Source organism: Oncorhynchus masou, chromosome 6 (genome assembly GCF_036934945.1).
Source record: "Oncorhynchus masou masou isolate Uvic2021 chromosome 6, UVic_Omas_1.1, whole genome shotgun sequence".
NCBI classification, from domain to species: Eukaryota; Metazoa; Chordata; class Actinopteri; order Salmoniformes; family Salmonidae; genus Oncorhynchus; species Oncorhynchus masou.
Genome location: NC_088217.1, coordinates 16,742,135 through 16,756,402, shown reverse-complemented (window position 1 = coordinate 16,756,402; position 14,268 = coordinate 16,742,135). Strand labels below are relative to the sequence as shown.

Genomic DNA, 14,268 nt, shown 5'->3' with positions numbered 1-14,268 from the left:
ATTCAGGCTGAGCTGGTGAAGTCACTTACTGAGCTGGTGAAGTCACTTACTGAGCTGGTGAAGTCACTTACTGAGCTGGTGAATTCAGGCTGAGCTGGTGAAGTCACTTACTGAGCTGGTGAAGTCACTTAATGAGCTGGTGAAGTCACTTACTGAGCTGGTGAAGTCACTTACTGAGCTGGTGAAGTCACTTACTGAGCTGGTGAAGTCACTTACTGAGCTGGTGAAGTCACTTACTGAGCTGGTGAAGTCTCAGGCTGAGCTGGTGAAGTCTCTGAGCTGGTGAAGTCACTTACTGAGCTGGTGAAGTCACTTACTGGTGAAGTCACTTACTGAGCTGGTGAAGTCACTTACTGAGCTGGTGAAGTCACTTACTGAGCTGGTGAAGAGCTGGTGAAGCTGGTGAAGTCACTTACTGAGCTGGTGAAGTCACTTACTGAGCTGGTGAAGTCACTTACTGAGCTGGTGAAGTCACTTACTGAGCTGGTGAAGTCACTTACTGAGATGGTGAAGTCAGGCTGGGGTAGTGAAGTCACTTACTGAGCTGGTGAAGTCAGGCTGGGGTAGTGAAGTCACTTACTGAGCTGGTGAAGTCAGGCTGGGGTAGTGAAGTCACTTACTGAGCTGGTGAAGTCAGGCTGGGGTAGTGAAGTCACTTACTGAGCTGGTGAAGTCAGGCTGGGGTAGTGAAGTCACTTACTGAGCTGGTGAAGTCTCAGGCTGTCAGGCTGGGAAGTCAGTGGGGTAGTGAAGTCACTTACTGAGCTGGTGAAGTCAGGCTGGGGTAGTGAAGTCACTTAGCTGGTGAGCTGGTGAAGTCAGGCTGGGGTAGTGAAGTCACTTGGTGAGCTGGTGAAGTCAGGCTGGGGTAGTGAAGTCACTTACTGAGCTGGTGAAGTCAGGCTGGGGTAGTGAAGTCACTTACTGAGCTGGTGAAGTCAGGCTGGGGTAGTGAAGTCACTTACTGAGCTGGTGAAGTCAGGCTGGGGTAGTGAAGTCACTTACTGAGCTGGTGAAGTCAGGCTGGGGTAGTGAAGTCACTTACTGAGCTGGTGAAGTCAGGCTGGGGTAGTGAAGTCACTTACTGAGCTGGTGAAGTCAGGCTGGGGTAGTGAAGTCACTTACTGAGCTGGTGAAGTCAGGCTGGGAGCTAGTGAAGTCACTTACTGAGCTGGTGAAGTCAGGCTGGGGTAGTGAAGTCACTTACTGAGCTGGTGAAGTCAGGCTGGGGTAGTGAAGTCACTTACTGAGCTGGTGAAGTCAGGCTGGGGTAGTGAAGTCACTTACTGAGCTGGTGAAGTCAGGCTGGGGTAGTGAAGTCACTTACTGAGCTGGTGAAGTCAGGCTGGGGTAGTGAAGTCACTTACTGAGCTGGTGAAGTCAGGCTGGGGTAGTGAAGTCACTTACTGAGCTGGTGAAGTCAGGCTGGGGTAGTGAAGTCACTTACTGAGCTGGTGAAGTCAGGCTGGGGTAGTGAAGTCACTTACTGAGCTGGTGAAGTCAGGCTGGGGTAGTGAAGTCACTTACTGAGCTGGTGAAGTCAGGCTGGGGTAGTGAAGTCACTTACTGAGCAGGCTGGGGTAGTGAAGTCACTTACTGAGCTGGTGAAGTCAGGCTGGGGTAGTGAAGTCACTTACTGAGCTGGTGAAGTCAGGCTGGGGTAGTGAAGTCACTTACTGAGCTGGTGAAGTCAGGCTGGGGTAGTGAAGTCACTTACTGAGCTGGTGAAGTCAGGCTGGGGTAGTGAAGTCACTTACTGAGCTGGTGAAGTCTCAGGCTGGGGTAGTGAAGTCACTTACTTATAGCCTCAACTCCTCTGAGCATGGACTCTACAAGGCCCATTAAAAATCCTTCTTTGACCTGTCTCCTCCCCTTCATTTACACTGATTTGAAGTGGATTTAACAAGTGACATCAATAAGGGACCATAGCATTCACCTGGTCACAGTCATATCATGGAAAGACCTGCTCATAATGTTTTGTCCACGCAGTGTATTTATAACATACTTAAACTAAACTGAAATATACTGTGTATAAGATACACACAGCATATTTCATGTGTGTATCTTATACAGCAAATGTAATGTATATTTGATATATATTATATATATATGATATATATATATTATATATATATATATTATATATATATTATATTATATATATATATATTTTATATATATATATATTTTATATATATATATGAGAGAGAGAGAAATATGTGAGATAAGAGAGAGAGAGAGAATTTGATACACTGTGTATGATTTTCTGGATTTTTTTTCTCATTTTGTCTGTCATAGTTGAAGTGTACCTAAGATGAAAATTACAGGCCTCATCTTTTTAAGGGGGAGAACTTGCACAATTGGTGGCTGACTAAATACTTTTTTGCCCCACTGTATATGTTTGGGTTGTTTAGTCTGGGCTGTTTGTCTCTCCGTAGATGACCGCTTCCCTCCAGATGCTACGGTGGAGTTTATCTTCTCCTATGGCCCAGAGAAAATGAAAGGTACTGAGAGAGAGAGTGTGTGTTTACAAAGCTGTGTGTGAGCGTACAAAGCTGTGTGTGAGCGTACAAAGCTGTGTGTGCACATGTGTGTGCACATCCTTGTTAGTGTGTTGTATGTGTGTCTGAATTCCAGGTGTGTATGATATCTAGTATCAATCTCTTTCTTCACAGGGCGAGAGTACTGTAAGAATGACCCATCTGTTTCAGTGGACTGCAACACCTCAGACCCAGTGATGCGCTGGGACTCCTATGAGAACTTCAATCTGCACCACCAGGATAGCACTGAGGGTAAGGGTGAAACACACACACTCATACACATAGGAAGAGTGGGGTAAGTTGAGCCATACACAGTTGAGTCACCCTTGTTTCTAGGAAACTATACTCAAAATGAATCATAGCGTCTGTGAAGGAAGAAACCACATGGGAAATGTGGTAAGCAAGTTATGTACAAAAAAACAGATTTTCAAATGTATTTATTGCGTTAAAGGTTTTATGATGCTTGTATCTAAACCTAAGTAGATCGTTGTAAGATTGTTCTATACATAAGTTGGGGTCTCTATAAGCTTCAATATAAGGCCCTAAACCTAGCATGAAAGTGCATCCTTGTAACTGTGTGGTCTTATATTGTTAAAATGTTTGCCTTGGGGTAAGTTGAGCCAATGATCATGTGGTAAGTTGAGCCAATTTAAACGTTTTCTTCACTGGCATAATGCAAGGCGTTATCACTGGGTTATGAGGTTAAAACGGCCTATGTGATGAGTGTTTAAAAAAAGTACAAAATGTGTGTTCTGTTAAGCCTGTGTTAAAATATGCTTAAAATGATTCAAAGACAACGAAGCGATTGCGATGAATTGTGTTTGTGAAATAAAGATAGACATGGTTTTAAAAGGTAGTGGTAATATTTCATTCAGTACAGAAATTTGAGGGCGGCAATTTATCCCATAAGTTGTGCCAAGAGATCACTTTCTTTTGGATAAGCTATGTTTTAAAAAAATGTAATGTTTACATGAATTCTGATTATTTCTAGAGTTACATTACTTAACATTCTGAAATATACGTAGATATATTTGTTAGAAAGAATAATAGATTTCCCTTGAAGGAGTGATACTGAATGTAAAAAATGGCTCAACTTACCCCACTCTGCCCTACAGACATACATAGTTTATCATGCACGCAACTATACCCACACATCTCTAGTGTACGTACTCACGCCACCAAGACAACATTCCTGGACTCATACACACAAGCTAACCCTGAATCCCTCTCTGGTTGTCAGACATCTCCCACACGCGTGGTCCTCTGGATGGCAGCCTGTACGCCCAAGTGAAGAAGCATCGAGGCCGGGGTTCTCCCAATGCATGCTCCACAGGCAACCCCACAGCCAAGCCCCCTCCACCGGCCCAGCCTCAATCTCAATCTCAACCTCAGCCCCTGTCCCTCAGCTCCGACTCGGGACACTCCTCCACCCCCTCCGAACACATGGAGGACCCCCCTCCTTGCCCCCTGTCCCGCCTGAAGAATGAGAAGGAGGTGGTGGACTGTCTACTGCGGAGGGGGGAGGGTGGAGAGAGAGACAGGGCAATGCAGAGGGAGAGAGACCGAGAAACGGCAATTTTGGATGATGGAGACTCTGTTCCAGAAGGTGGGCTGAGGCGGGAGCAGTGGTCATGCCACGGTCGAACATGTCAGAAGTGTAGGGAGGCATCGGGTTGGGAGAGGGAGCCGTGCTTTGCTAACGGACATTGTATGGCCCGCTGTAACAGCAGCATCAAGGGGAACCTAAAGAGCCGAGCATTATCCGCCTTACCCTCCCAGCAGCCGGTGTCTCCTCGCCCCCTGGAGCCCCATCTGGACATGTGCCATCGCCATAGTGCCCATCCCCTGCCCAAGTTGCCGCGGGAATGTCCCCCGCCACCTTTACCCTGTCTCCATCGGCCATGCTACCCCTACCCCGCCCCTGAACATGCCCCCCCAAACTCCCACACCATCCCGGGCTCCAATAGGCTCTTCTGCGGTGGAGAGGAGTGTCGGGTCTTTCATTACCCCACCACCCGCCCTGCCCCACCTCGCCTCTCCCACCAATCCCTGCCCTCCAGCCCATATAGGGAGATGTTTTTCAGCCCGGCGGCTCCTCCTCACTCTGATGGCTGCCCATGCCGAGACTGCACCTGCAGGCAAGAGCACCAATCGGCTTCAGCCAGAGCCTTCCACCCGCTGTGCCCGGACCAACCAGAGAGCCTGCACTGGCCCCGAGGGCAGGACTCTGAGCTGTGGGACAGGGATGCGGGGCTGAGGCGGGGGAGGGAGGGGCCTTCTCAGCTATGGGTGCCGGATAATCCGTGGGTGGCGGAGAGAGAGGCAGAGTTTTGGCAACGGAGGTCAGTGAGAGGGATGTCACCCTATATAGGCTGTCACTCCCCCCTGGGTCAGGGTCCCGGGTACCCCAGCCCCCAACCCCTCCTGGACAACCCCGGTGGCAGCAGTGGGTACAACACACCCCTACCCCCCTGCCACTCCTGCTCTTGCTCTCCCTACCAGCAGGACTCCCCCTCGGGGAGACACAGGAGCCCGAGGTATGCCTCGGGGTACCAGTCTGGGTCCACCTTACCCCTGCCCCCTGGTAGCCCAAACCCTGGTGACTCCCAATCGGAACCACCCACCGACCTGCAGCAACAGACTGACACTTGTAAGTGATGCAACCTCACACAGTGGTGAACCGTGACTATAGGACCTAGGCCTTCAGAGGGATCAAAAATCTTCCAATATGTTGTATCAAACAAAAAAATCCAGAAAATAACAGAAAACATAGCATCACTTAATGCGCCTGACATTACATCTAGTTGTAGTGAAGGAGGAGCAATACTTTTTGATGACATTAGGAATTAATTAAACATGCCTGGCTGCGCTTCGGGCTGCCACACACACAGAGAAAGAACCGGCATGGACACAACATGACACACAGCATAAAATAATGCATTGTTTACACCATTTTTGGTAGCCGACACCAGAGTTGGGACCAAGTCATAAGTAAGTCTCAAGACTTAGCACTCAAGTCCCAAGTCAAGTCCATCAAGTTAAGTCTCAAGACAGGCAAGTCCGCGTCAAGTCTCAAGTCAATACCGTCAAGTATCAAGTCAAGTCTCAAGTCCTTAACTTTGAGTTGTCCTAAACAAGTCATAATGTGCTCTTCGCCAAATGTAATACCATTTCATATTTTTAACAAGAGTAATAGTATATTACATTTACGCAAATCATGAATGCTTTTCAAAATATCTATATATTTATTACTTTCCAAATAAGCGTCATATTTCCATGGAAATACATAGGTAGCCATGAGAAAGACCCCCCCAATAGTGATCGACTATCGAGGGTCGCAATTCAGAGATGTAGGCTTGAACAAGTCGCCCAAACTTAACACACACACACACTCTGTGTGGTTACAGTAGGCTAAAATATGTTAATGGTTTTAGGAACAGCAGAAACATCAGGCAGGATTTTGGCTACCAACTTTCTAGCCATTTGTAGCTCAATCTTGGGTGCAATGATCATGTTCCCGCACTGACTGACTGTGTGGAGGCTCATTGATTTAACGTTATGTTAGCCTACATGATACACCAGTAAAGTAATAAAATATATAGCTGTCGGCTATATTAGCCACGACTTACTGTTCTTTGTGCAGCTTCAAATGTCGAACAAAATTGGAAATTGTTGCGCCTCTGTCTGTCATTTTCTTCCCGCATGTTTTGCAAGTTGCAATCCGTTTTTTGTTGATACAGCGTAGTCTTTATATCCAAAATTATACTTTTGGGTACCATCTTTTCAAGGCCTCCATCTGAATTCACCTGCCGACGTTCCTCTGCACTGCCACACACAACTTTTTCTCAGCTGGCACAATCTGATTGGCTGCTGTCCGATTCAAACTGTAATCCGTTAAATGAAGAGTTGATGCGCTGCACACTTTTTTAATAGCATCATTTTTAAAAAGGCTCAAGTCCAAGTCACGAGTCATCGGTGTTGAAGTCAAATTTGAGTTGCAAGCCATCGTATTTCTGACTTGAGTCTGACTTGAGTCCAAGTCATGTGACTCGAGTCCATACCTCTGGCCCACACCACAATCACCAACAGCGACAAAAACAGTGTCACATACAAGGTGACAGACTCATGGTGCTAAAAGTACAGCGACTGTAATACGTGTCCACTCCATGGTGCTGAAGGAGAGACAGTTTTGGTCCAACACATAGACAGGGCTGATAGACAGGCGACAGCAGTCACACACTGCATCAAATAATGTTAAAGGATAAGCAGCCCATTCACTCCAGTAGGCCCCATGAAATCATACCACTACAAAATCGCAAGCAGTTCACGCCAACATTTTTATTAACAAACCAGCTATTTCTTCCCATTTTAAATATATTTTATCACGTTCATCACACTAACCAGTGATCTAAAGTTTAAATGCAACAATGTTTCACAGTCATGATTTTCAAAGAGATAGCTAACAGCACGCGAGCTGCAACAACAAACAGTTTCACTCACCAGATAAGGATAAATTGTAAATGAAGTTTGAAAGTTAATCTTGAAAAGGGTTACGCTAACAAACTAACAACCGTTGCTGCAGCCGCCGTCACCATTGTCACACTACTACAACGGAAGCTAGCTAACATAACTAGCGTTAGCGTGTGCACTAGTGCTTGCGACAGATTTTTTTTGTCTTGCGCTCTCTTCTTCTTCTTTAAGGTTTTACGGCAGACTACAACCTATTAGTGTATTGCCACCACCTACTGTATTGGCTACGATCAGCCTACTATTCTGTATATTGATTCATTACCTCTTACGCTCTCAGTAGTGTCCTGTTGAGGCCTTGTCCCACCCATTGCAAGTCAAAATATGATTGGTTAATTCCACTGTCACTCCAAAATTCGGCACTAATACAGTTGAATGGCAGAGGCCTTCTGTCCAGTTTCTGAAGGTCAGCCAATTGTTGGCTGAGCTAGCTAGTTTTATCTACCCAGAGACCACCAAAGAAAATCCTGATTGGATTATTTGTTCTATTCAGTATTAACCATTCTCTTTCCAACACAAACTGAAGAGATGAAATTAGGAAATTATTACAATTATTGTAAAGATGAAAAAGAAATTAAAACAACATTAATTTTTTTTTAAATTATACATTTTTATAAATCCTTAGAGCTTCTCTGAAGGCCTAGAAGGCCCTGACGGTTCCACACTGATCTCACAGGTACTGTATTATGCACATGTTTACACTAGACGGATAAAATGCAACTGGACTTTCTTTCTTGAACTCTCCTCTCTCATTTACTCCCCCCTCTCTCCTTCTGTCGCTCTGTCTCTCGCTCTCTTTATTTCTCTCTAGGTGCATCATATGTGGTGCAAAACAGTGTGGGTATGGAGGACTCTTCTTCCCAGGGGTCGCTGGGGAAAAGGTTAGTATTGGGAGAGTGGGAGCGGTGTTTGCTTTAGGTTTGTTTTTTCAGTGTGAATTGTGTGACACATAGTGGTGAAGAAAACTCTGGAGCAGGATATGTAATCTTTTCCAGCATCAGACCTGCCTAATTCTCACTTTAAACATTGTTTTTGTGTTTAATAAGCTAAATTACACATATGACCCCAAAGTGAACTGTTCTTGCAATTTGTAGTCTATGACATTCCAGATTTACATATTTTTTTTTACAAAGTAGTTTGGATGGAGTTTACTACTTTTTCAAACTAAATACTTTTTTCTTTACATAGTTGAATGTGCTGACAACAAAATCACACAAAAATGATCAATGGAAATCAAATTTATCAACTCATGGAGGTCTGGATTTGGAGTCACACTCAAAATTAAAGTGGAAAACCACACTACAGGCTGATCCAACTTTGATGTAATGTCCTTAAAACAAGTCAAAATGAGGCTTGGTAGTGTGTGTGGCCTCCACGTGCCTGTATGACCTCCCTACAATGCCTGGGCATGCTCCTGATGAGGTGGCGGATGGTCTCCTGAGGGATCTCCTCCCAGACCTGGACAAAAGAATCCGCCAACTCCTGGACAGTCTGTGGTGCAACGTGGCATTGGTGGATGGAGCGAGACATGATGTCCCAGATGTGCTCAATTGGATTCAGGTCTGGGCAACGGGCGGGCCAGTCCATAGCATCAATGCCTTCCTCTTGCAGGAACTGCTGACACACTCCAGCCACATGAGGTCTAGCATGGTCTTGCATTAGGAGGAACCCAGGGCCAACCGCACCAGCATATGTTCTCACAAGGGGTCTGAGGATCTCTTCTCGGTACCTAATGGCAGTCAGGCTACCTCTGGCGAGCACATGGAGGGCTGTGTGGCCCCCCAAAGAAATGCCACCCCACACCATGACTGACCCACCGCCAAACCGGTCATGCTGGATGATGTTGCAGGAAGCAGAACGTTCTCCACTGAGTCTCCAGACTCTGTCACGTCTGTCACATGTGCTCAGTGTGAACCTGCTTTCATCTGTGAAGAGCACAGGGCGCCAATGGTGAATTTGCCAATCTTGGTGTTCTCTGGCAAATGCCAAACGTCCTGCACGGTGTTGGGCTGTAAGCACAACCCCCACCTGTGGATGTCGGGCCCTCATACCTCCCTCATGGAGTCTGTTTCTGACCGTTTGAGCAGACACATGCACATTTGTGGCCTGCTGGAGGTCATTTTGCAGGGCTCTGGCAGTGCTCCTCCTGCTCCTCCTTGCACAAAGGCGGAGGTAGCGGTCCTGCTGCTGGGTTGTTGCCCTCCTACGGCCTCCTCCACGTCTCCTGATGTACTGGCCTGTCTCCTGGTAGCACCTCCATGCTCTGGACACTACGCTGACAGACACAGCAAACCTTCTTGCCACAGCTCGCATTGATGTGCCATCCTGGATGAGCTGCACTACCTGAGCCACTTGTGTGGGTTGTAGACTCCGTCTCGTGCTACCACTAGAGTGAAAGCACCGCCAGCATTCAAAAGTGACCAAAACATCAGCCAGGAAGCATAGGAACTGAGAAGTGGTCTGTGGTCACCACCTGCAGAACCACTCCTTTATTGGGGGTGTCTTACTAATTGCCTATAATTTCCACCTGTTGTCTATTCCATTTGCACAACAGCATGTGAAATGTATTGTCAATCAGTGTTGCTTCCTAAGTGGACAGTTTGATTTCACAGAAGTGTGATTGACTTGGAGTTACATTGTGTTGTTTAAGTCTTCCCTTTATTTTTTTGAGCAGTGTATATTTTTTCTTACTGGTAGCTTAACTTCTTCCAGTGTGAAGTAATTGGTAGCTTGGTAAACTATATTTTCAGAGTAGCTTCCCCAACACTGTATACAGTTGTATAGTAAACCAGTAATAAACCAGTGATGTATTCTGACAATGGAGCTCGCCAGCTTGTAGTCCTAAAAAAACAAAATTTGTAACTTGTGTTTTGTTCAGCCATTCCCATGAGGAAAATGAATGTGGAAAGAATAGGGTTTTTAGATAAACTCAGAAAATAAGGTCTGAGGTGAACATCTACGTTTTGTTCTATAAGATAATATCAGTCAGTTCACATGACCTTTATGAATTAGGAAGCCTTTGTGTGGTTTTTATATTACATAAATCATTCAAAATTCACCAAAGGTGACGTTAGCTGATGAAGATTATCTCATAGAACAAAAAGTATAAGATCTCTTAAGCCTGTGTTCACCTCAGACCTTATTTTCTGAGTTTATCTAAAAACCTGACAAATTCAGCTTGGTCCCTCCCCAATTTTGGCCCTACTTGCCTCCGTTTGGTTCTTAGTGAATACTGGAAAATTATGTACCTTTTCTACTATGTTGTCTTCAGCACTTTTGAAATGTGTAAATGAGCAGAAACAAATCTCTCTCTCGCTCTCCTCCAGTGAGAGGAAGCCAGATGAACAGACATTTGACGACACTGTAGAAGGTTCCCCCCTGAGTCCTCCAGATGGTTGCCAGGAGCCAAGTCAAGGGCCCCAGCAGATAGAGCCCCTCAGTGGGACCCCCATTTCTGCAGAGCCAGCCTCCACCTCCACCATCCTGGAGCTTAACACCAATAGTAACAGTATCACACCGGAGATCGAAAGGACACCGCACCAAGCTGTAAAATCCACAACAACACCATCGACAGATTCACAAACGCAAGGCAGTGACGGCTGTTCTGAAGAGTCCATACAGAAGCTGAGTGAATGTGTGAACCCTAGTGACTCACAACAAGTGCACATGGAGGTGCACACTATAAGTGCAAGTGTGCATCCACCTCCCACTACAGCTGAGGATGGGGAATTGAAGGTCGCGGAGAGAGTACTAGAGATGTCCACTCAGACCACTGCCGTCCCGAGCTCAAGGCATTCAATCGTCCCTGTCCAAGTGAAACTCAATGGCAGCGGCTCACCCCAATCAGGAAGAGGCTGCAGTGCATCACCGAGCCCTTGCTCTACCCACATCTCTGCCCCTCCCTCACCACACCTTTACATTGGCTCCCCAGAGCAACGTCCCTCCCCTCAGCCCTCTCCATTGGCCATGGACCCAGCTGGGCGAAGACTTACCCCTGTGAGTGACAGTGACCCCAAAACCCCATCCCCTGTCCCTGACGGGTACAACACCCCCACCTTCCCCCTGGAGTCCTACTACTATCCCCTTCTCAACATCCCCCACATCCCATACTCGGGGTACACCGCTATCACTATCCCTGCTGCCCAGCCCCCACTCCCCGAAAAGAGGCGCCTGTCTTCCATGCCAGGGTACCGCAGCGGGCATGGCTCCCAGTCCATCCTGAGTTCCTCGCTGGGTGCCATAGGACCCATGGGTACCTCTCCCCAATCTAGCCCCCTCCACGTCACTGTCTCCCCCTCGGTGGGGGTGGGGGGGCTCCCCCCACTGGTCAGACGAAGACTGACACCCCCTATTGTCAGAGAGGAAAGCAGAAAAGTCAAATCCAAGTTTGTACAGGACAGCTCCAAGTTCTGGTACAAGCCTGGCATCTCCAGAGACCAAGGTAAGGGCATAGGCCTGGGTTAAAGTTTTGAAGGATTCCCCTTTATTTAGATACACCCCCCCACAGATCTAAAGAAGCTCATTCTCAGCAACTAGTGTCAATTGCAACTGTGTTGACAAGCAAACAGGGTGGCAGGTAGCCTAGTGGCTAGTAACCGAAAGGTTGCAAGTTCAAATCCCCGAGCAGACAAGGTACAAATCTGTCGTTCTGCCCCTGAACAAGGCAGTTAACCCACTGTTCCCAGGCCATCATTGAAAATAAGAATTTGTTCTTAACTGACTTGCCTAGTTAAATAAAGGTAAAAATAAATGTATTTTCATCTTGATTTGAGAAATACTGTTGTAGTCTATACTTGAATTAACTAAGGTAACTCATTTCTACCTTAGTAATACCTACTCTAGTGTCCCCCTTGTAGCCATCGCTGTATTGAAGGACAAAGAGCCAGGTTCCTTCCTGATCAGGAACAGTAACACCTTTCAAGGGGCCTACGGTCTGGCCCTCAAGGTGGCCAGCCATCCTTCAAACAACATCAACAACATAGGTAATGCAGAATTCATTATTTATTTGACAAAATATTGAACAAAAATACATCGCCTATTCTATTTTGTTAGAAGTAATATCATATATATATATTTTTTAAATCACACACACAATTGAAGTCGGATGCTGACATTTAATCCTAGTAACAATTCCCTATCTTAGGTTAGTTTGGATCACCACTTTATTTTAAGAATGTGAAATGTCAGAATAATAGGAGAGAGTGATTTATTTCAGCTTAAATTTATTTCATCACATTCTCAGTGGGTCAGAAGTTTACATACACTCAATTCGTTTTTGCTAGCATTGCCTTTAAACTGTTTAACTTGGGTCAAACGTTTCGAGTAGCCTTCCACAACCTTCCCACAATAAGTTGGGTGAATGTTGGCCCATTCCTCCTGACAGAGCTGGTGTAACTGAGTCAGGTTTGTGGGCCTCTTTGCTTGCACACACACTTTCTATGGGATTGAGGTCAGGGCTTTATGATGGCCGCTTCAATACCTTGACTTTGTTGTCCTTAAGCCATTTTACCACAACTTTGGAAGTATGCTTGGGGTCATTGTCCATTTGGAAGACCCATTTGCGACTAAGCTTTAACTTCTTGACTGATGTCTTGAGATGTTGCTTCAATATATCCACATAATTTTCCTGCCTCATGAAGCCATATATTTTGTGAAGTGCACCATTCCCTTCTGCAGCAAAGTACCCCCACAACATGATGCTGCCACTCCCGTGCTTCATGGTTGGGATGGTGCTCTTCGGCTTGCAAGCCTCCCCCTTTTTCCTCCAAAAAGTACGATCTTTGTCCCCATGTGCAGTTGCAATCCGTAGTCTGGCTTTTTTTTTATGGCGGTTCTGGAGCAGTGGCTTCTTCCTTGCTGAGCGGCCTTTCAGGTTATGTCGATATAGGACTAGTTTTTACTGTGGATATAGATACTTTCGTACCTGTTTCCTCCAGTATCTCCACAAGGTCCTTTGCTGTTGTTCTGCGATTGAGTTGCACTTTTCGCACCAAAGTACATTCTTCTCTAGGATACAGAATGCGTCTCCTTCCTGAGCGGTATGACGGCTGCGTGGTCCCATGGTGTTTATACTTGCGTACTATTTATTGTGCGGATGAACGTGGTACCTTCAGGCGTTTGGAAATTGCTCCCAAGGATGAACCAGACTTGTGGAGGTCTACAATTTTTTTTCTGAGGTCTTAGCTGATTTCTTTGGATTTTCCCATGATGTCAACCAAAGAGGCACTGAGTTTGAAGGTAGGCCTTGAAATACATACACAAATGGTGTCAATTAGCCTATGAGAAGCTTCTAAAGCCATGACATCATTTTCTGGAATTTTCCAAACTGTTTAAAGGCACAGTTAACTTAGTGTATGTAATCTTCTAACCCAATGGAATTGTAATACTGTGAGTTATAAGTAAAATAATCTGTCTGTAAACAATATTTGGAAAAATTGCTTGCTGGCCTAACCAACTTGCCAAAACTATAGTTTGTTAACAAGAAATCTGTGGAGTGGTTGAAAAACAAGTTTTAATGACTCCAACCTAGTGTATGTAAACCTCCGACTTCAACTGTGTGTGTGTGTATATATATATATATATATATAGATATATATACACACACAGACTATTGGTCTTAGAATACCTACCCCTTCAAGGGTTTTTCTTTATTTTTGCTATTTTCTACATTGTAGAATAATAGTGAAGACATCAAAACTATTAAATAACACATGGAATCATGTAGTAACCAAAAAAAGTGTTAAACAAATCAAAATATATTTAATATTTGAGATTCGGCAAAATAGCCACCCTTTGTCTTGATGACAGCTTTGCACACTCTTGGCATTCTCTCAACCAGCTTCATCTGGAATGCTTTTCCAACAGTCTTGAAGGAGTTCCCACATATGCTGAGCACTTGTTTGCTGCTTTTCTTTCACTCTGCAGTCCGACACATCCCAAACCTTCTCAATGTTGTTGAGGTCGGGGGATTATGGAGGCCAGGTCATCTGATGCAGCACTCCATCACTCTCCTTGGTAAAATATACCTTACACAGCCTGGAGGTGTGTTGGGTCATTGTCCTGTTGAAAAAAATCACATTTGGACTCCAATGTCCACCGGTGTCCATTTCTCGTGTTTCTTGGCCCAAGCAAGTCTCTTCTTATTGGTGTCCTTTAGTAGTGTTTTTTTTGCAGCATTTTGACTATTAAGGCCTGAATCACA

General features: G+C 45.5%; 1 protein-coding gene across 3 annotated transcripts in view; it reads left to right on the top strand.

Annotated features, from left to right (window-relative positions):
* Nucleotides 1-14,268, top strand: part of LOC135541424 (tensin-2-like) — a 56,907-nt gene that overhangs the window by 28,545 nt on the left and 14,094 nt on the right. For all 3 annotated transcript variants that reach the window (XM_064967665.1, XM_064967666.1, XM_064967667.1), the window contains 6 exons: nucleotides 2,439-2,504; nucleotides 2,676-2,792; nucleotides 3,781-5,190; nucleotides 7,879-7,948; nucleotides 10,394-11,508; nucleotides 11,924-12,049. In XM_064967665.1, the coding sequence (XP_064823737.1) occupies nucleotides 2,439-2,504; nucleotides 2,676-2,792; nucleotides 3,781-5,190; nucleotides 7,879-7,948; nucleotides 10,394-11,508; nucleotides 11,924-12,049 (2,904 nt within the window). The remainder of the gene's footprint in view (nucleotides 1-2,438; nucleotides 2,505-2,675; nucleotides 2,793-3,780; nucleotides 5,191-7,878; nucleotides 7,949-10,393; nucleotides 11,509-11,923; nucleotides 12,050-14,268) is intronic.